Genomic DNA, 20568 nt, shown 5'->3' on the forward strand with positions numbered 1-20568 from the left:
AACAACTCGACCAGATTGGCGAGGCGCTTCCCAAAGAGCTCCAACCCCACATCCACCTCACCGCCCTCAGTCGACCTACCCACGCGCCTTCTAGTGGACTTCTTCTACTGCAGTCTGCAAACCACCCCTATCCTCACAACTCTCCTCATTCAGCCATGGAAGAAATTGCTCCAGAATACGACGTCGTGGTCCTGGGAACAGGTGCGTTGCCATTCCACATTACCCCGCCTACCCAACACGCAGGCCAACGCAGCTAACCATCCTCCAGGTCTCACCGAATGTGTGCTTTCAGGGTAACACAAGCACCCCGACAAAAAGCAAAACCGGACACGGGCTGACGATATCCTTGCAGTGTGCTTAGTGTAAAGGGCAAGAAGGTGCTCCACATTGATCGCAATGACCACTACGGAGGGTGCGTGGCGCTGGTCGACGCTGTTGAGGGGAACTAAAGCTGACACCACACAGTGAGGCAGCATCGCTGAACATCGAGGCAGTACGTATCCAAGGACAATAACCATCACTCAACTCACTGACACGTCGTTTAGCTCTTCAAGCGATACGGCCGGACCGAGGGTGAGCCATGGAAGAAGTATGGCCGCGTCAACGACTGGAACATCGATCTCGTCCCTAAGCTTCTCATGGCCAACGGCGAACTGACCAACATCCTCGTTTCCACCGACGTCACTAAATACCTCGACTTCAAGCAAATTGCTGGCAGCTATGTTCAGCAGGGCAACGGCAGCAAGGCGACCATTGCCAAGGTCCCCTCAGACGCCGGTGAGGCTCTTCGATCGCCCCTTATGGGTCTTTTCGAGAAGCGCCGAGCGAGGAACTTCCTCGAGTGGGTTGGTGGCTACAAGGAGGACGACCCAGCCACACACAAGGGTATGACTCTCTGTGGACGAAATGTTTTTTGAAGCAGAATGACTGAGATACAATAGGCATGGACGTCAAGAACAGCACCATGAAGGATATCTATGACAAATTTGGTCTTGAGCCCTCCACTCGCGATTTCGTTGGCCACTCTATGGCTCTTTACCCAACCGACGACTACATTGAGCAGAAGGGTGCGGCAGAAGATGCCATCCAGCGCATCAGGTTGTATGTAAACTCCATGGCACGATATGGAAAGTCGCCATACATCTACCCTCTGTACGGTCTCGGAGAACTTCCTCAGGGTTTTGCTCGTCTCTCTGCCATCTATGGTGGTACCTACATGCTCAACACCGACGTAGATGAGTTCATTTACGAAGGCGGCAAGGTTGTTGGCATCAAGGCCACCATGAAGGAGAAGGATGTTCCTGGCGACGGTATGAAGTTTGAGACCAAGGCAGGCAAGATCCTCGCCGACCCTTCATACTTCCCCAGCAAGGCCCGTGTTACCGGACACCTGCTCAAGGCCATTTGCATTCTCAACCACCCCGTTCCCAACACATCGGATGCCGATTCCCTGCAACTGATTATTCCCCAGTCCCAGGTCGGACGTAAGCATGGTATGTGAAGAATAGCTGGCTTGCAGAAACAAACGCTAACATTTCTTCTAGATATCTACGTTGCGGTCGTTTCATCTGCACACAACGTCTGCCCCAAGGGATACTACATTGCCATTGTTTCCACTATTGCTGAGGGTGACAGCAACCACCACCTTGAGCTTCAGCCAGGTCTCGACCGCCTTGGATCAATTGAGGAGAAGTTCATGGGACCAGCTATCCCTCTCTACGAGCCAATTGAGAGTGGTGTTAATGACAACATCTTTTTGTCAAAGAGCTACGATGCCACGAGCCACTTCGAGACAACGACTGGTAAGACGCGTCACTTCAACACAATTCAGCAATGCTAACATGGTACCAGATGATATCAAGGATATTTACAAGCGTGCAGAAGGCCAGGAGCTCGTTGTTGAGGGCCTTAGGGAAGGTGCAAACTTCAACGTGGAAGAATAGACAAGAGGCTTGGTGTATGATGGATAAATGCCCATACAAGCAGCAATCGGTCGCTTTGCCAGATACTTTGAGGTTTTGCTGTGGGAGGTTTGGTAGCAATGACATGCATTCATAACCATCAAGTGATCCGTACGAAATGAGATGCAGTCGCTTGTGCGGAGCTCAAGCTCGGTATTTCCTATTTGGGCGACACAGCGCCAACCTTGCTGTTCCGTTGATCACCCATGGCACAGGGGATCGCAGTAGACCGGTTGATTGACGAATAGTGTCCACAGTGTGAAATGCGTGTTTGACTTGTCTGACAGCGGGAACGAGGGGCAACGTGGGTCTGTCTCCTTTCCATGACGACGTACGTAAACTCTTGGCAGGGACAACATCGTAGAGCGTCAACCATCTGAGTACTGAGTACCGGGTCGCGTCGCAACAAAACGTGTCCTCGAGGCGCGCCTCCTTCTTTCTCTACACTCATTCACAATGTCGCAATTCAGGCGGTATGCGTTCCTGCTTATTGCGGTAGTGTTCCATCTGACGTACATATATTCTTGCTTCTCAATTTACTTTGTCAGCCCTATTGTCCATGGCATGCGCGAACACCGCGTGGAGACGCAAGAAGCTCCCGCAAAGCGATTGGTACTATTTGTTGGTGAGATGCGTCGTCTTTATGCAACAGTTGACAGGCTAACCATATGCCAGGCGATGGTCTCCGCGCAGATAAAGCATTTCAATCGTTTCCCAACCCTGACCCCAATCCGCCGGCCGCTCTCGCAGACGACGTAGACACCCCTCGTCCCCTCGCTCCGTTCCTCCGCTCTCGTGTTTTAGAAAAAGGCACTTTTGGTGTCTCGCATACTCGTGTCCCCACGGAATCGCGTCCCGGGCATGTTGCGCTCATTGCAGGCTTGTATGAGGATGTTTCTGCTGTCACAACAGGATGGAAGCTCAACCCAGTCAACTTCGACAGCGTCTTCAACCGAAGTAGACATACATGGAGCTGGGGCAGTCCCGACATCCTTCCCATGTTCGAAGCGGGAGCAGTTCCAGGAAGAGTGGATGCATACTGTTATGCCGCTGAGGACGAGGATTCGTCAAAAGACGCCTGGGCACTGGACGAATGGGTCTTTGAGCGTGTTGAGAAGCTCTTTGCTGACGCAAAAACGAATGCGACATTAGATGCTGAGCTACGAAAGGAGAAGAATGTATTCTTCTTGCACCTGCTAGGACTTGACACGACGGGCCATATACACAGACCGTACTCATGGCAGTACCTGCACAATCTACAAATTGTGGACCGAGGGGTGCAGAGAATTACGCAACTTATCGAAGATTTCTACGCCGACGACAAGACAGCCTTCATCTTCACGGCCGATCACGGCATGAGCGATTGGGGTAGTCATGGTGATGGACATCCGGATAATACACGCACACCCCTGATAACATGGGGTGCTGGTATTGCACCACCAGTGAGGAACACGTCAGGTGTTACCAGAGGGCACACTGAATTCTCATCGGACTGGAATCTGGATGAAATCGAGCGACATGACGTTGACCAGGCTGATGTGGCGGCCTTGATGGCGTACCTTGTTGGACTCGACTTCCCAACTAATTCTGTTGGTGTTTTACCTCTCTCGTACCTTGACACGGATATGAAGTCAAAGGCTGAAGCGCTCCTTATCAATGCCAAAGAGATTTTGGAAATGTACCATGTCAAGGAGGAGGTGAAGAAGTCTACAACACTAAAGTACAAGCCCTTTTCTGGCCTTGGCGATGAAGCGCACTCGGTTGAGCATCGCGTGTCAGAGATACAGGCGGCGATTGACCAAGGTAATGCCGAGCAGGCTATTCGTCAGACGTACGATCTAATTGACCTTGGCCTCGAGGGTCTGCGCTATCTGCAGACGTATGACTGGTTGTTCCTGCGAACACTAGTAACTGCTGGCTATGTTGGCTGGATGGTCTTTGCTGTTACTACAGTGATTCATCTTCATGTTCTGACAGAGGAGGTGCCGACACAGCGGACGATTCCGAGCATGATAGTATTCTCCTCAGTGCTTGTTGCACTCTATGGCGTTCTGCTGAAGCAGCAATCACCCATTGTCTATTATGCCTATGCATTCTTCCCAGTCTTGTTCTGGGAGGAAATATATGCCCAGAGATTGTCACTTGTCAAAGGAAGCAAGATCTTGTTGGGTCATCTCAACTCTGGTGCTGATGTGGCGAAGCTTGTGCTGGCGACACTGGGATTCTTCGGTCTCCTTGAGGCTCTTGTATGTGGAATAGTTGGTGACACCGAGCACTTTGTACTGACATGGGACAGGTTCAAAGTTATTTCGTTCGGGAGATTTATACAGGCTGCTATTTGCTGGCAACATGCTGGCCAGCTATCTACGGTCAAGATTTCATGCGTAAGAACATGGCAACAGTCGTGTCATGGGTGTTGTCATGTGTGGCTATGAGCGCTTTCACATTGCTGCCTGCAATCAAGGCAGAGGATGTGCGTCTGATGTATGTGAAACAATATTGCCCGGTCTTGTTCGGCTGCTGACATGTACAGTCTACTCGGGGGAGCATTGATGTTCGCTGTGGGTGCACTCTACCTGCTCTTCGAAAGGAACCTGGTTGCAGGCTCCAAATCAGAGTCTGAGCTTGCATCTCATGAGCTCAACAACAAGTCGCGCACCATCCTCGGCATCCAACTCGGCCTTGTCTTGCTTTCCATGATTGTCACTAAGAGCAGCATCGGCTACCTACAAGCACGTGAGGGAATCCCCTATGGCGTGCTCACAATGGGACGAGCGACGCTTGCGGCCTCTCTTTTTGTCCCACAGCTGCACGGTCTATACCCCAATAGCCATTATGTGCATCGCCTTGTCGTCATCTTTCTCCAATTCGCGCCGACATTTATCATCCTGTCCATCTCGTATGAAGGGCTCTTTTACTTTGCCTTTTGCATGTGTCTGTTTAGCTGGATGAGCCTTGAGCATCAAGTCCACTTGCACAGCACAGGCAATCCATCAACAGCAGTCACTGCATCTGATCCGGCCAAGCCAACCAAGGACGCGGCTGTCGAGCGCCTCAAGTCCGTCCAAAAGGGAGAATACAGGCCATTGACGCTCGCCGACGCACGCACAGCTCTCTTCTTCATCTTCTTCATTCAGTCAGCCTTTTTCAGCGCATCCAACATTGCGTCAGTATCGTCGTTTTCTCTAGAGGCAGTGTACCGGTTGATACCCATTTTCGATCCCTTTTCCCAGGGAGCGCTGCTCATGCTCAAGCTGATGGCTCCATTTGCGGTGCTGTCGGCAAACTTTGGACTTTTGAACCGTGGCTTGGGCGTGGCGCCTTCTGCGCTCTTCATGGTAGTCATGGCAGTTAGCGATGTCATGACGTTGAGTTTCTTCTACATGGTCAAGGACGAGGGCAGCTGGCTGGACATTGGGACTACGATTAGCCACTTTGTGATTGCTAGTCTGCTTGGTGTTTTTGTGTCTGGATTGGAGATTTATAGCGAATGGACGATCCGGGGCGTAGAGTTTGGGGGGAAGAAGGCGGGGGAGGCTAAGGGCAAGGGAAAGGCGGCGTAGTCGGTACCGTGGTATGGCTTGTATGCAGAGCGCGGGCAGAAGCAACGGGGCGCCAAACACGGCGCTCAGACTAGATAGATAGGCCGAGCGCGAGTACCAAGATATTACTTTTTTTTAATGTCAACGACTATGGACGTTGTTGAGGTGGTGTGGCGTTGCTGGGCAACAGTGGCTGTTGAGGGGGAGGGGTCAGGTGACGTGGACCCCACGCGGGGTCTTGTCGATTGTCGGCTGCACGGCCAGCGTGATGGCGCAACATGGACTGCCGAAACGGGGACGTGGATAGTGTTTCGCGCCCGCGTACGTGCTCTAAATGGAGTAGCGGATGGGTCAGGAGAGCGTGGCATGGGTGGATAAGCGGCATGGGCGGCCTGGAGCGAGGCTGGGAGAGGCTGGGCAAGCGTTCGGCTCCACCAGCGTGGTGATGATGTGTTCTGGTTCGGAACCCAATTCCTTTTGCATGCGCGCAACTTGCAAGCTCACCGTCCTTTCGCAAACGGGCGTCTCTCTGTCCACGGTATCCCATCCTATCTACTATCTGTGCCGCCACCTAGTCACGTTAGCAGCGACGTGCTACTGCTAGCAGCATCCTGTTCACTGCGTGGCCGTGGGCGCGCGCACTGCTGTCATCGACTGCCCTCTGCGAAGGACAGGGGCCGTCCCAACCACCATCCGCTACCCGCCGCCCGACACGACACACGCCCAGCCGTAGTGCTTCAACCTCTCCCTTTTCCTGCCAATCCAAGGCCGTCAAATAACCCAACCTTTCTCTTATTTTTCACTCGTGGCGCAATCTCGCTTCCCGCCTCCCTCCGAGCTTATAACACCGACTACTGTCATTGTCTGCCGCAAACTCCTCTCCCCCCATAATGTTCTTCAAAAGGTAGCCCGCTCGCCCTTCACCCGCCAAACCCGGCAAGCTAACCCAATCTAGGCGATCAAGGGCCAATTCCTACGTCGAAAACGAACCTAACCCTCGCTCGCAGTCATTCGACTACGAGGCAGATAAGCGCCCAGAATCTAGTCGCAAAGAGTCCCATCACAGTCAGCCGCTGTCGCTCGACGATCAGGACATGTACCCCCGCCAACAGCAGCCCCAGGAGCCTACGTACGCTCAGAGTGCTCCCACTTCACACAACGCCATGCCTATGCGAACCCAGACAGTGCCATCTACCAGCAATGCCACCCCAATGGGTCTCGGCATGCCCGATCTTCTCACCGCTGCCTTCAACCAGGCCGTGCAGCCATACACTGAGAAGATTGAGCAGCTCGAGAGCCAGCTGGCCGACCTGCAGGCCTGGGTAGATCAGCTCGAGCAACAGCGCGCCGAAGTACACAACTGGATTGACAAGCGCGGCCTGCGACCAGGTATGTTGTGTTGCCCTCCTCTGCAACCCGCCGACGCTGTACTGACAATTTCCCAGATGTCCCCGCCTCAATCGCAAAGATCATGGACACCACCACCGCTGACGCTGCGCCCACACTCAACGCCCAGCTCGATCGCAAGATTACCATTGTCAACTTTGATCTCCACCGCCTGCAAGACGATCTCAACGACTCCATATCCTCGTCGCACTTTGCCTCGGCCATGTTGAAGTTCCTGCCAGACATTCAGCGCCTGACGCTCCTACCATCAGGACCCCGCTATGCCTTCGACCTCATCCTGAAGCTCGGCGGCAACCTCAACTCGCACGGCGGTATTGACAGCGCCGACGCTGGCGACATTGCTGCGCGCCGCGACTTTTACAACCGCCTCGACGAGACCATGGTCGATGTCGTGCAGCGCCGATTTGGCGAAGGCGAGGCCTGGGACGTCAAGCGCGAAATCAAGCGCATTGAGAAGACGGCTAGTTACCTCAAGACATATGGTGTCGAGCCTTACTTCCCGTCTACCCTCGACATGATGAAGCGCGAGATGGAGTTCCAGCCAAACGGCGCTGGTAACGGTTCCGTTACTCCACCTCGGTTCCACTAGAACGTTTGCCTAGCAAGCGCCGTTCTGAGCGAAGATCAATTGGTAATGCGAATTTGTGGTACCGAGCCGGGTTTCGCACGAACCATTCCCGCTACCATCTTTTTCTTCTTTTACTTTTTTTGTTCTTGGATACCGCAAACCAACCGTTTCCGACTCTTGTCCGGTTACCTATTCCGACCAACCCCCGCTCAGTTCGCGTCAGCCCTGCGCTTCGAAGTCATGTCCCCCGTACATGACGTTCTTTTTTCTCTCTCCCTTTTTCTAAGCCGGGTTTCCCCGTTTTTCTTCCCTATTCCCTTTCTGCGGCTAAGTATATTAGCTTCACAGAGTGGAATGGAGGAAAATAATACTAGGGCGGGGTTACACATGAAGTCTCAATGCCACAACACATACGACCTCTCTCTACAGATTTGTACTTTAATACTCATCAGTTCTCTAGGGACACGAATCTCCTTGATCTTTTTCTTTTCCTTTGTCTTTTTTTGATATCTCTCGGATTTTTTTTCCCATGGTGGAGGAAGGATGAAGAGTTGGAGGGAAATGTCGAACTGGAGAAGCTTCTGGTTTGGGTGGGGGTCGGGGGTGTGTGCTTGTCGATTTGCATCATACCCAGGTATTGATTTCATATTTTGTTTTGTTTTGCGTAATGAAATGGGCGTTAATATATGAGTGGATGAGGTGGCCGGCCAAGGGAAGAGGAAAGAAAGCATGCTGCGTGTTTTTTTTTGCGTGTGTGGACGGTATGGCGGGCTTTGAGGGCCTACCGTTGTTTCCCTGGTTAGTTGGTATACAAGCAATTGTTAATGTCTTGGAACGTCTGTTTGTTGTGTGTTTGATATACTTCGTGATTTAAACGTTGAACGTCAATACCTTTTGTCATTTCACTTAGACCATCATCTTGTTCTCGCCAGAATAATATTCTTCTTCAAGCAAGTAGAGCAAATAGATACAGGTTTCCCCTCTGTTCAGTATTCCAGTTTAATCCATGTTTAGTCTAATAAAATATGCTATGTACATTTTTTTTGGAAGCAGAACGAAAAAAAAAGAATGAAATTACGCAGACTGTACACGAAAAAAAAGAGACCATGCTGCAAGGAGAGTCAGTCATCGGGAGGGGAGGGGGAACGTGGGTATCACATCTCCATATTGAGATCATTCCAATAGAGAGAGAGAGAGAGAGAGAGAGAGAAAGGAGATAAAACGCTCGAGCAAGGATAAAGAAGAAAAGAAAGAAGAGAAGAAAGAAAAAAGGACGAAGGAACAAACAGATCAGACAAGTATAGAATCCAATACAGTCTCAATCCAAGCCTCCCAACTACTCCTCTTCATCCCCAACACACCCCTACCCTGAAGACCCTGATCCTTACCAAGCTCATTCTGCAACCCTTCCTTCGCACCCTCCCCTTGCTGCTCCCACCACTCGGCCTCGGCCCTCTCCTTAGCCCTCTTAACAACCCTCTCCTCATCCTCAACACGATACAAATCGCACTTGTTGCACTCTCCACACGACTGGCCCGGTCTATCACGGAAATGGCCACAGAAATGCTGGTAGCCCTCGTTAGCCAGGCCCTGGCGACAAACATAGCACATGCTGTAGCCGCACAAGCAGACGAGCTTGTTGCAGCCCTCTGACTTGACGAAGCCAAGGTTGCATTGAGGACAGGTGCGTTTTACCGCGTCTGTTGTGGCGCGCTCGAGGGTGAGGCGGAGCGAGGTGAGTTGCGAGGAGAAGCAGGTGTGGGGGTCGTGCCAGGGGAGTGAGCAGGAGAGACACGAGGCACGTTGGCACGTGGGTGATAGGCATTGGAAGCGGAGGCCCCGGCGCTTGAGGTGGATGCGGCGGAGGGCTGCTTGGAAGGGGGCGATGACAGGGAGGCGGAAGGTGATTGCGGCTATGGCGTATAAGAGGAGCAGAGCGAAAAGAACAACTTGTGTGGCTTTGAAGCATAGGAGTTCAAGCAAGGGGAGAGAAGCTATGGAAGCTACGATCATGGGTCGAGACTTGAACCGTAGGTTGGAAAGGAGGCTTGTGTTTGGAAGGGCGAGATCGTCCAATTCAGCGTAGGGACAGAAGGGGCATTGGACTAGGGGTAGCCGCGACCTTGTTAGTGCGTCAGCGGCGAAACGCTCGTTGAGTTTGGCAAAGTTATCCTTTCCGTCTTGTTCCTCTTCCAGGGCCCGGCGGACAAAACTAAGCGGAATGCAACCTTTGCACTCATCAGACCCCCCAGTCATTGGGGCTATGCACTTCAAAGTACAGAAATCGGTATTGATATTACGTGCCCATCCCTGGTCGTAGAGGGCTGCGTTGATGGCATGTCGTATGCAGCGGAAGCATATGTAGTGGCCTTCGATATCGCAGGTTGACATTTGCTGCAGAGTGTTTGGTACAAAGCAGCACTCGCAGTCGTACATTTCGCCTTGCTGCTCGGCCTCCTCTTCATTCCACTTCATAGCCAACTCAAAATCTTGCCGCAGCTGCGCGTTCCGATACTTTTCGTGTTCGGGCAGAATGAGTGCACTGTAGAGTTCTTGATTTAGCTCGTCACTCCTTGTCTTCACCAGCAGTGGCATGGGCGGGCGGTTCAGCCTCGAGTCGGCAGGTGTCCATATAACTAGAGGGTGGTCGTTTGCATTGGGTGCCTTGCGCCGCATGAGGAAATTCGTGATGCTTGATCTCCAACTCTTACTTGAGAGCACCAGCAGCGTCGGCCGCGCATGTGTGTAGCTCCAATTGTACTCGGCCAAAACCGCCTTGATGGTGGAATGGCTCAAGCCTTTGAACTCTTGATAGAGGGCCTCCTTGGCAGCTTCCTTGTACCGGCGCGACCGGAACCTGTCCTCAAGTGCAAGTGGTACACCGCGCGTGTCCTTCGGTGCATCCTCCTTACGGTACCTGTACTTTTGCGCCGTCTCTCGCTGTTCTTCGTGCTCGGCTGGCATCCGGTACCTTCCTCGCACATACTTGTTGCCATGCTTGAGGAGTGTCTCGGTGATTACTTGTAGCCTGCTCTCTGGGCTAAAAGTAGAAAGCATCTCTCGAAAGACTTCGGGCTGGATGTCGGGGAATATGTCCGTGAGTGCCTGGAGAGCGGTATTGAGGTCACGAAGGTCAGGTTCGTCGATGCCATGGCTGTCGATTGAAGGAGGCCCGGCAGGCGCTGTGCCCAGGTTGGTTGAGGATTGGCGGGACTTTTGCGGCCGCACGAGGGAAGAGAAGACGGTAGACATGAAGGTTAGGAGCGTTCAACGCCACAGCAAATGGTGAATGCCAGACATGCGGTGTCGCGGGGCAGGCCGGTGCGAGTGGGGCCAGCAAAGGTCAAATAAACATTACATGTAAATAGGCGATTAATAGGGCGGGCGGGGTGAAGAGAAGCCGAAGAAACGTGACCATGTCGTGGGTAGAGGCGGTGTTGGACCACGGCCCTGGGTGCGGCTGCAATGACGCGTAACCCGGGTCAGCCTTATCGCCTGCGCACGTGATGCCTGGACTTTGTCTTTCACGACTCTCATGGGTCCTCAACCTTTTACACGAAACAATTTATAGCCTACACATCCTACCTTCTTCTCTTGTATATCAGCTGTGTGAAGTCTTCAAAAGGTTGTTCAGGGATAGAAATCTCCATGTTGAAATTATTAATAGTCCATCTCTTCTAGGAATCTTGCCAAGACCTTGCCAATACACGACTCGGACAAAAAAATGAAAGTTGCAAAAACAAAACCAAAAAACATACGACAGCGGGGATTTGCTAGTGGCCGGACACTTTGCCAAAACTGCACTTCTTTCTATCCCCATTGTAATCTGTCAGCAGCCTAATCTTGAACTGCTTTCTTGTGAAGAAACAGTCATCTCTCTTCTCTTATATATGATTGCAAGAAACTAGCTCTGCGCCCAAACTCTCACATACCTAGCACTACGCACGAATATATTCGATGATCCCGCCATTACGACCTCTGGTTATCTCTTTAAGTTTTTACCGCCTCCGCACAACATGCCAAAGAGGGAGGGAAGGGATTATTTTCTGTCTACAGTTAGGTTATGATATCGCCAAAATCGAGTGATCCCTCTTCAAAACCTATACCTCGCCCATACTCCCAGCATAGATAGAAGAATATAACTTCATAAGGTTTTCATACACTTTATAGAAATAATGCAGAGAACAAGATAAGGTAGAGTTTGTTTGTTAGTAATAGATTGATAGGTATTAGCACGTCTATCCATGATACAATTATACTATAAGCATCCTCCTACAGCAGCCTAGATACCGTGTTTCTCATCCCGAACAGCTGCGCTCCCTTCGAGCTCTGCAGGCGGCTGCTCGGGTGGAATATACAGACTATTTCTCCCAATCTCATGCGGCTTAGCTTCTGATGTATAAATCTCTGGCTTTACTCCGTCATGTGGTAACTCGTTGATATTGTTTCCGGCAGCTTCGGGCGGCGGCGACGGCACGGCAGGTGGCTGCGCAAGAGCGTGTTTCTTGTTGCGACGACGACGATAGACTAGGAAGAAGGCGAGGCCGATGAGAGCAAGACCGCCTACGCCGCCAACGACACCACCAACTATGGCGCCCGTATTATTCTTTTTAGAATTGTTTACATCATTAGAAGATTGCGTTGGGCGCAAGGGATTAATAGTCGGGTTGGGCGGAGTGCACATGTCGACGCTGTAGTAAACCCATGAAGCATTGTAACAGGATGCTATCTGGGCGAATTGGAGAGCGGTTGAAGAACAAGGCACAAACTCCTCAGCATCGGCGCCATAGATCGTCGCTGATAGAGTTAGTGCCTTCATGTATTTGTCTTGGAAAACCCTTCACTCACCACTACAGCCTGGATCGAGACCGATAACCTAGTGACGTTAGTTTTTGTCCTACAGGCAGTCGTCTCGCTCTCGCCCGTACCTGGAAACTCCCGTATTTGCCATTGTCGGCCAATCTAGAACAGGTGCCATTGGGGTAACCGTTTTCAACAGTGAAGCTTTGAAATGCATTCTTGCATTTGTCGTCCGTGAACGTGGCAATGATTGAGCTGGATACCAGATGGAACAATGTAGCGAGCAAGACAAGGCTGCGAACCGTCCACGCATGGGAGCCGAGTTGAACCATTGTAGCGGGGCCGAGGAGGCTTGCTGAGTCCTTAGGCCACTCGCGAGTATAGTCCGAAGAGCGGGATAGTAGCAGAAGTGAGGGCAAAGGGAGAAGCTTTCTTCTCGTAACAGCGGCTCATGCAGCTGACTAAAAGAACTGGTTGTATCCCTGGAATCAGCTGTTCAATGAAGCATGAGTCGCTCAAAGAATCCAGCCTCGCCGATCAGAAATCCTTGCTGGTCGCCTATCGTGGGTGAGAACCACTCAGAACTAGGTGCAGTGCTTAGGTGTAGAAACACTAGCCCGGCGGGTAAAGTCAGGGTGCGCCAATCCGGACCCCAGTATGAACATCTTGACTCTATCTGGTGCTTGTTAATTCTTTCAGTGCATGAACATGACCGCCATTCACGCCATGACACCACAATCGCATTGGCGTTTTTGGCGGCCGTTTCGGGGCGGGACGCTCCTTGGGCTTACTAGTGCGAACTTGATTGGCCATTTTCCTGGAATGGCTAAATCTTATAGATTATGTGACCTCTAGTTGGCTTTGTAAGCAGATCGTGGCGTTCCAAAAGAAGAAAAATCCTTGTCGCTGTGGGTTAGTTGCAAGCATGGGTAGGGGAACAAGAACCGCTAAGCAATCTCGGCAACCGATTTCCCATTGATGTGTACCCAAACGACTACAGGCTGCTCTATTTCTGTCTTTTGGCCCTCATTGATCTGGATTATTACTGGAAATGGAACTCTCGGCTAAGGACTACCCTTCAGAACGGTAGAGTTGGGGTCGAAAGAGGCTGAGGCTGTACATAGAACCCGTAAAGATTCTCCACCGACATAGCTGATAAAAAGTATAAGACATCTCTTGCCAGCTTCATTCAAGCAGCACATCGCAGCAAGCAACCCGAGTCAATACCCAAATTCCATCTATAACACCAGCCATCATAATGCGTACCTCAATCGTTGTCGCTCTTTCTAGCCTGAGCCTTACCGTTATGGGCTGCAGCACAGTGACCAAGGTCACCCATACCTTTTATGGGTACCCAGATAACGACCCAGCAGGTAAGTTAAGATAAAACCTTGTCACCAGCACCAGGATTGGTGGCCAATGCTAACAATCCACTAGGCCCAGCGACTGCTTACGATTGTGGCCGTGGCTTCAAGGCTGGTGGTACCGGCACCTATACCGATCCCTTGACTTTTGCCTCTGCTCCCGGCGAGTTCACCCAGTGCGAGGTCATCTACGACCCATATTTGCGCAAATACCTGCGCTTCGAAGATTACTGCGCCCAGTGCACTACCGACTGGAAGGCGAACCCAAAGATCAACCATATCGACGTATGGACTGGCAGCACCACAGTCAATGGCGGTCAAAACCAGATACAATGTGAAAACGATCTTACGCCAGCAGATCGGAGCCAGACTATTGTCCGCCAGCCATCCGCTAATCTTCCCGTTGACAGTAAGTTGCCGCATTTGACTCGATTACTAGCGAGATAAACTGACACATGGCCAGAAACCAGCCTTTATGTCAAGGGTGCAAGCCCCGCTTGCAGAACTAGCCATATTTATAATAGTTATAACATTCGTGATTACTGCTAGACAAAAGCGTGGTAGCTGAATAGCAAAGGAGATATTTTTTGGAGGTCATGTACGCCTCGAGTAGTTTCGTTGTGACATTTCTGTACATAGGCATATACAAGTATGGAAGCAATTTGCCAGAAAATGAGTGGTGTGTCGGAAGCATTGACGTTCATGTCATGAAGCTGTGGCTATATCTCAATGTCGCATAAATTAAATTAAACCTTAGTAATAACGACGTGCCGAGCTGAATATCGGATGTACACAGCCTATCGCCCGGCCCCCGCCTTTAGTCCCTGCAGTTGCACCTGGTCAAGAGAACAACCCTAGTTTTCCACTGACACGGCAACCTCCATGGTGGATCCAAGCAGTGTTCCTCAAAAGGGAGCTCACAAGGACGATTGCCGTCAGGCGAAGCAGTGAGGCATTCAATCCAGAGTATACGCACGTACGGCTAGCTTATCGTGAACGCAGTGAGCGCGAAAAGTCCAAGAAGGCAACTGGCGCGCCACTCACCGCGTCAGGCGTCCTAACAAACCAGGCTCCTGCGGCTCAGAAGACAACTCGGGAAAGTCAATTGAGGACAGAAAGTGTAAAGTCTGCTCCGAAAGAAGGTTCTGAAACCGTTGTAAAGCCGAAGAAAAATAAGCCGCGTCCGAGCAAATCGTACGTCCGCACGGTCAGATCTATATCGACTCTAGACTTATGGGTGCAACAGTGCGCGTGCAAGAATACAAGCAGCGAAAGCTTCGCTAACGACAGAATCGCCTCCTTCGTCTATAGGAATTGTAAAACCAGCTACTGATGTCAAAGAGCCCCAACTAACCACAGTACCCGTGTCGGTATCGTCTTCTCGAGTACCACCGGCCAAGAATACGCACTCCAAAGTGACACCACCAAATCCAGACCCAGCAAAAGCTTCTGCATCTACACCAGATCCAACTCATAAGTCAGGCTCGAAACGGGGACCCTCAAAAACAAAACTATCAACATGGAAGATAGCATGGATGCTTAAAGAGACCACAGGGAGGCCTATTCTCACCATCGACACAACATCATTGCAACCCGACAACAATCCCGTCCACTCCACAGAGGGCTTCGAAACTCTCTGCAGCTACAACTGGCAAAATGACGGTGCCATCTACGTTCCCGGCGGGCCTCCAAAATGGACACCTCCCCCATTACCAACCACCCTGGCACAGGACGCTGGACACCACTTCATCGACCAAAACGCCGCCCGTGTCCCTAAATACCCTTTCGAGCCCGCCTTCCGCGCCCTCTCCCTCATGAATCCTGAGACAAACCTAACCACCGTCGATATCCTTGCCAACCGCAATTCCCTCCGCAAGCTCCTCGATCTATCCGCAGGCAAAAAACTCGATCCTTTCTGCATGGGCTTAAACCTCATCAACAACACCCTCGTGATAAGTCGTAAAGAGCGTACCGCCCAGCACATGGTGCACGGCGCCCCGAACTCCGGTTACGGGCATAACTTTGAAAGAGCATTTACCACACCTGACCAGGATCTAGGAAATTCGAGTAGCCATCATAGAGTGATTCGGTATCGGATTGGGCCGCTAGATTGCGTTGTGAGGTTTGAAGTCGACGCTTACTATGACGACTCGGAGCACGATACAGCTGATGCGCTCACAGCTGCGATGAAAAAACTAGAAGTAGCAGAACATCCTTCGTCGTCGTCGACCCCCATGCAACTACCAGATGCACCCACGATAGCAGTCGAAAAAGGCACTTTCATTTCCCCGGCCCTTCTCGCAGAGATCAAAGCCAAGAAATTGAATCGCGTGGCTGACGCCATGCCGCAGCTGTGGTTCGGTCGCACACCGTATTTTATCAATGGGAATCATGACAAGGGGACGGTGCATTCGGTTAGTGTTACGCGGGCGGAAGAGCAGTTTGAGAAGTGGGAGGCGGCGAATCAGGAGAGGTTAAGGAAGATGGTGGGGTTGATGGCGAGTATCAAACGGACGGTGAGGGGAATCAGAGGTGGGGCGGGGATACTGGTATATGATGTCAAGGGGGGCCCGTTGAAGGTGTATCGGGCGAGGAATGAGGAGGGGGTTTTGCCGGGAGATATTGTTGAGAAGTATTGGGGTATGTGAGGCTGAGGGAGTCGTAGTAAGCTTTGGGGTTTCTGTCGCCTCCTGAATACATAAGGGCATGTGGATCTGACATATATTTTTGATTAAGCGGTTTTGTGATGATAAATCTTTGTATGCTATTTAAAGATTTCAAAAAGGGGTATCGAAGAGACAGGCGTTCATGCAGACGTCAACAGGAAATATTTGGGGAATCATGAACTCGGAAGATTATGGTGCAAATATGCTGAACGAGAGACAAAATATAAAACAAGAAGACAAGAAGACAGTAGTGGTATCAAGAAGTAAAAAGACAAAAACTCAAAAGAACGAGGCGTAGAGATGTGCAAAACGTCGCCACCAAGACTCTTACAACCAAGCCCACTCAACCGTAACCCTGCCCAAATCGGGATCGGCCAGCTTTTTGAACATGGCAGGGCTAACATCGAGGTCGGCAGGTTTGCAGCCGGTACCTGGTATAGGATCAGCGCCAATTCACTGAACGAAAATAAGGTGGGCCAATACGGCCTGAGGTACTTACACCTATCAATCACAGTCACGTCGATGCTGGCCTCCTTACCCGTCCTCTCATCGATACGATGGGCACGGATCTTCCTGCCACAGAGCGAATTGGTGTTTGGATTGGCGCCCACTTGATTCTTGTCCCCTTTTGAGTCCACAATGTTAGTCGGCATGTTAAGTTGTGGTAGAGGAAACAAGACTTACAAAGGATATGGGAGACGGCTACGACTGGATCGCCGTCGCCGTGAGTCTGACCACAGGCACCAAGGGCCGGGTTGTAATAGGTCAAGTCGCCCTCATAAGTTTGCGCCCCTCCAGGTAGAGGGAGGGCAGTATCACTACCACGCGGAATTAGCAACGACAAAGAAACCAGAATTAAATAACGGCAACTTACTCGGACTTGCTAGACAGGCTAACTGCTAGGCCTATGATGAGTGCCAAAAGAAGAATGAAGGAAGCGCCGATAATAACAAGGAGTGTACGGCGGCTGATGCGATTGTTGAAATATCTTTTGTGTGGTGGGAGCAAGTTGTCGAGACGGCGAGAGATAGTTGAACCCAAGGCGCCTCCCGTTACGCCCGCAAGAAATCCTCCACTAGACGCATTCCGTCTTCCATTGGTTCCTCGATCATCCGTCACACCCTGCTCAATTGAAGAAGCGGAGTCGTCAATTGCCGTCTCTTTCTTTTGCTGCTCTGAAAGCGCATCCTGATGATGCGCAGGGGCATTGAATCCTGGTCCAAAGGCAGCGGTCGCGATATCAGGAGAACCATCATTTAAGTGCGCCTGCGCAGGTTGTGGAAGTGGTTTCCTGGTAATCGTTGAAGAACTCATTTTCTAAGGAATGTCGGCGCGTAACTGGCGCGAAAGGGTATATGTAGAGAGATGTTCGCAACAAAAACGCATCACGCTGTGGTGAAGCAATGGCAAAAACCAAAAGAGTGAACAGTTCAGACAAAGTGCCTGAACTTAACAAAGCGCGTCAAGATAAGGGTCCAGGATGGAGTGTGGAGAAGGAGGGGTCTTGTGGGTCGGAGAGTGAACGTCAACAAGGGGTCAAGGCGGCAACGTTTCGGCAGTGGGCGATTCGCCGAGGCTCCTCCGAACTATCCATGTCAACCTCAACTCATCCACCAAAGCCGACACATCATTAACCCTTGAGTTGACACACTCATCCCACCGTGGACCAGACGTCGCCCGTAGCCACATAATCCTTTCACTAGCCACAGACCCAATACCAACTTCGCCTGCACGTCGCTCCGTACTGTCGGACTCAAAACTTCATACGTCGCTCTTGGGCACGCCACGGGCCTTGTAGCACTATCTCAGTACCATCTGGTACATAGTGAGAGAACACAGCCATGGCGGAACAAAGCATCAACGTTCCCCAGGTACTCGTCTTCATCGTCGTCACCTTCCTGGCCGTGCGATGGTACTTTAGCAAACCCACACCAGCAGCGCCTGGCACACGAGCAGCCGCAAACCGCGCCACACCCCGTATCAATCTGGCGCAGATTGACCAGGTAGCTGAGATGTTACCACAACTAAATAGGAGGGACATTGCGTGGGATCTGCAACGAAACGGTGGGAATATTGCAGCAACAACAGAGAGGGCGTTGAGTGGGAGGGGCTTGGATACGGTAGGACCCATTCATGGGCATGTGTTAAAAAAGAACTTGGTTCGCTGACGTTGAGATAGGCACCGCCATCTTTCCAAATACCTGCACCGCGCGCTTCACCTGTACCCGCTCGACCAGCCGCTGCACCAGCAAAGCCTTCACATCCCGATCTGATTACACGATACAACCTATCTTCAAAGATCAATGAAGCACCCCAGGCTGCGCAAGAAGAGCAACCAAAGTCAAAATCATGGAGTGCAGACAAGAACGAGAGGCAGGCGAATCTGCAAAGGAGGAGAGAGGAGATGATTCTGGCCGCACGGAGAAAGTTGGAGGCACAGGAAAAGGCAAAGGCTTCGGGAACAAGTGCATAGAGGAACGTGGTACAACCGTTATACTAGATCTGGTAAACTTGCCAAAGGCAAGCGTACACGGTCCACGATCAGTCGTGATATTCTAGATCGATCTTGCATTAATACCAGGATCCATTCAACTGTTCCGATTTAATATGTATTCCCCGTCCAGATCTTGTCATCGCCACACTTTATGCGCAATCAATAGCGACGGTATACTATATTTGTCCTATATCTCCGTCATAAGCCAATAATGGCGCTGCATCCGCAGCAGCCCCCAATCGATTTGGGGGCCAAAACTATACCGCATGCATGCCTCACCAGCCTCAAGCAGCCCAGAAAGTGGAGACCCTCCCCTTGCCATGGACCTGGGGAGGGGTGAGTGATCTTGGATAATTCGACCGAATACCATGTCTACTTTACGTACATAGGCATGGGGCGTAAGTCCCCCCCCTCCCCGCGCCCGCCTGTCGTTTATTCTTTCTGTTCTTGATCTTTTTTTTTGTTGCCGTATATGTCTAATACAGCTGAGATCTGGAGTGCCCTGGGGACTCCGGCGCGAGCTGCTGCTCGCATTCTGCTAGCCCCGCGCTACTTGATCAATGGCTTTTCGCGCCTCCGTGAGTGGAACGACAATGCGTGGGCGCGAACACGGTACGGGCCGTCGTATCGCTACCGTCTGTGGCTGCTGTTTGATGCGCGAGATCTGGAGGTGCTGGAGCATATAATCAATGAGGGTACTGATAAGGAGGTACTTGAGCTGCGAGAAGCAAAGTTGGAGCAGTTTAGGCTTGTGGCTTTGGTTGTATGTTTCCCTTTCTTATTTTATCTCTTTTGCATTTCTTCGTTTTGAAGGCGTGTTCTGCTGCTACGACTACTACGTACCCCGCCTCACCTTCACCCCCACTGCCATGATAGCTAAATCCTTTTCCAGGGCGCATTGCTAGCAACATTAGCACTCCAGGCAATGTCGCTGCCTCAGCTTTCTGATACGACGTTTATTGTTCGTTCTTGCTTTACACAAGGCACTATGCTTTCCCTACTCGCTACATTCTTCACCTGCATTCAGCAACGCGAACTAGGCTTCGTTCGCACCGCGTCTTCACTGCGTATATGGCTTTCCAACGGCGTCCAGTATCGCGATTCCCGTGAGCATCTCGTATGGCAGAGTTCGCTTGCTTCTCTAACGCTAATGGAGGCGCCTTATGAGCTGATCTCGCTGGCTGTTACTAACTTCGTATGCGGTATGTCGGCATATATGTGGAGCGCTTGGAAGGATAATCTGCCAGTGCAAAAGGAGGAGGATGTATTGCGGAGGATCGCGGTGTTGGTGTATTTTGCGGTTGGGACCGGCTTTGCTTTTACGCTTTTTCCTGTGCTGCTGGGGAGCAAGGATGAGGAAGGGAAGCTTGGTTGTATGGAGATGGATAGTTTAATAGATGGGCAAGGCCATGATCAAGGAAGGTGGGATGAGGGAAGGGTAGAGGTTCAGCATAAGAGGGCTCGGTAGCGGTAGTGTGTGTCGTCAATCATCATGACAAATGCAAGTTTTCGGTCGTTCCATCAGAATGCTACGTGTGGAATTGAGCTGGATTTTGAGTAAAAGAGGCTTACCATGTGTTCCTCTAATACTATAGGGAGTTTTGGTATGGGTTTCCAGATGTAGAATAGAAGGAGGTAAATGTGGCGGAGACAGATACTCAGCAACTTCTCATTTCCAATCCAGGGAATGCTGGAAGAACTACAGAACGATATTCCACTTGTTTCACAAGTGAAACAGCAAGAATATCAACCATACTATTCTATGG

General features: G+C 51.2%; 10 protein-coding genes across 10 annotated transcripts; 7 read left to right on the forward strand and 3 right to left on the reverse strand.

Annotated features, from left to right (window-relative positions):
- Positions 1 to 155: 155 nt before the first annotated feature.
- On the forward strand, positions 156 to 1943 carry COCVIDRAFT_24535 (hypothetical protein; the record flags this gene model as incomplete). The annotated part of the gene is made up of 8 exons (XM_014703568.1): positions 156 to 201; positions 269 to 293; positions 353 to 412; positions 466 to 493; positions 546 to 885; positions 942 to 1493; positions 1545 to 1802; positions 1852 to 1943. The coding sequence occupies 8 exons, from the start codon at positions 156 to 158 to the stop codon at positions 1941 to 1943; spliced, it is 1401 nt and encodes a 466-aa protein (XP_014559054.1).
- Positions 1944 to 2417: 474 nt separating this feature from the next.
- Positions 2418 to 5524, forward strand: COCVIDRAFT_92686 (hypothetical protein; the record flags this gene model as incomplete). The annotated part of the gene is made up of 4 exons (XM_014703615.1): positions 2418 to 2586; positions 2637 to 4207; positions 4258 to 4445; positions 4495 to 5524. 4 exons carry the CDS (start codon positions 2418 to 2420, stop codon positions 5522 to 5524), a joined length of 2958 nt encoding a protein of 985 aa, XP_014559101.1.
- Positions 5525 to 6393: 869 nt separating this feature from the next.
- On the forward strand, positions 6394 to 7499 carry COCVIDRAFT_13917 (hypothetical protein; the record flags this gene model as incomplete). The annotated part of the gene is made up of 3 exons (XM_014703540.1): positions 6394 to 6407; positions 6459 to 6892; positions 6949 to 7499. 3 exons carry the CDS (start codon positions 6394 to 6396, stop codon positions 7497 to 7499), a joined length of 999 nt encoding a protein of 332 aa, XP_014559026.1.
- Positions 7500 to 8768: 1269 nt separating this feature from the next.
- COCVIDRAFT_35632 (hypothetical protein) lies at positions 8769 to 10730 on the reverse strand (the record flags this gene model as incomplete). Its single annotated transcript, XM_014703616.1, has 1 exon — positions 8769 to 10730. The coding sequence occupies one exon, from the start codon at positions 10728 to 10730 to the stop codon at positions 8769 to 8771; it is 1962 nt and encodes a 653-aa protein (XP_014559102.1).
- Positions 10731 to 11760: 1030 nt separating this feature from the next.
- On the reverse strand, positions 11761 to 12610 carry COCVIDRAFT_92731 (hypothetical protein; the record flags this gene model as incomplete). The annotated part of the gene is made up of 3 exons (XM_014703617.1): positions 11761 to 12275; positions 12327 to 12354; positions 12407 to 12610. 3 exons carry the CDS (start codon positions 12608 to 12610, stop codon positions 11761 to 11763), a joined length of 747 nt encoding a protein of 248 aa, XP_014559103.1.
- Positions 12611 to 13536: 926 nt separating this feature from the next.
- On the forward strand, positions 13537 to 14191 carry COCVIDRAFT_35634 (hypothetical protein; the record flags this gene model as incomplete). The annotated part of the gene is made up of 3 exons (XM_014703618.1): positions 13537 to 13651; positions 13716 to 14051; positions 14106 to 14191. 3 exons carry the CDS (start codon positions 13537 to 13539, stop codon positions 14189 to 14191), a joined length of 537 nt encoding a protein of 178 aa, XP_014559104.1.
- Positions 14192 to 14524: 333 nt separating this feature from the next.
- On the forward strand, positions 14525 to 16290 carry COCVIDRAFT_92755 (hypothetical protein; the record flags this gene model as incomplete). Its single annotated transcript, XM_014703619.1, has 3 exons — positions 14525 to 14589; positions 14645 to 14836; positions 14889 to 16290. The coding sequence occupies 3 exons, from the start codon at positions 14525 to 14527 to the stop codon at positions 16288 to 16290; spliced, it is 1659 nt and encodes a 552-aa protein (XP_014559105.1).
- A 345-nt stretch (positions 16291 to 16635) lies between these two features.
- Positions 16636 to 17622, reverse strand: COCVIDRAFT_24541 (hypothetical protein; the record flags this gene model as incomplete). Its single annotated transcript, XM_014703569.1, has 4 exons — positions 16636 to 16739; positions 16808 to 16933; positions 16993 to 17126; positions 17183 to 17622. The coding sequence occupies 4 exons, from the start codon at positions 17620 to 17622 to the stop codon at positions 16636 to 16638; spliced, it is 804 nt and encodes a 267-aa protein (XP_014559055.1).
- A 527-nt stretch (positions 17623 to 18149) lies between these two features.
- Positions 18150 to 18781, forward strand: COCVIDRAFT_35637 (hypothetical protein; the record flags this gene model as incomplete). The annotated part of the gene is made up of 2 exons (XM_014703620.1): positions 18150 to 18428; positions 18488 to 18781. 2 exons carry the CDS (start codon positions 18150 to 18152, stop codon positions 18779 to 18781), a joined length of 573 nt encoding a protein of 190 aa, XP_014559106.1.
- Positions 18782 to 19274: 493 nt separating this feature from the next.
- COCVIDRAFT_92655 (hypothetical protein) lies at positions 19275 to 20270 on the forward strand (the record flags this gene model as incomplete). The annotated part of the gene is made up of 2 exons (XM_014703621.1): positions 19275 to 19565; positions 19695 to 20270. 2 exons carry the CDS (start codon positions 19275 to 19277, stop codon positions 20268 to 20270), a joined length of 867 nt encoding a protein of 288 aa, XP_014559107.1.
- Positions 20271 to 20568: the final 298 nt, after the last annotated feature.

The sequence above is a fragment of the Bipolaris victoriae genome, assembly GCF_000527765.1.
Source record: "Bipolaris victoriae FI3 unplaced genomic scaffold scaffold_21, whole genome shotgun sequence".
Taxonomy (NCBI): Eukaryota; Fungi; Ascomycota; class Dothideomycetes; order Pleosporales; family Pleosporaceae; genus Bipolaris; species Bipolaris victoriae.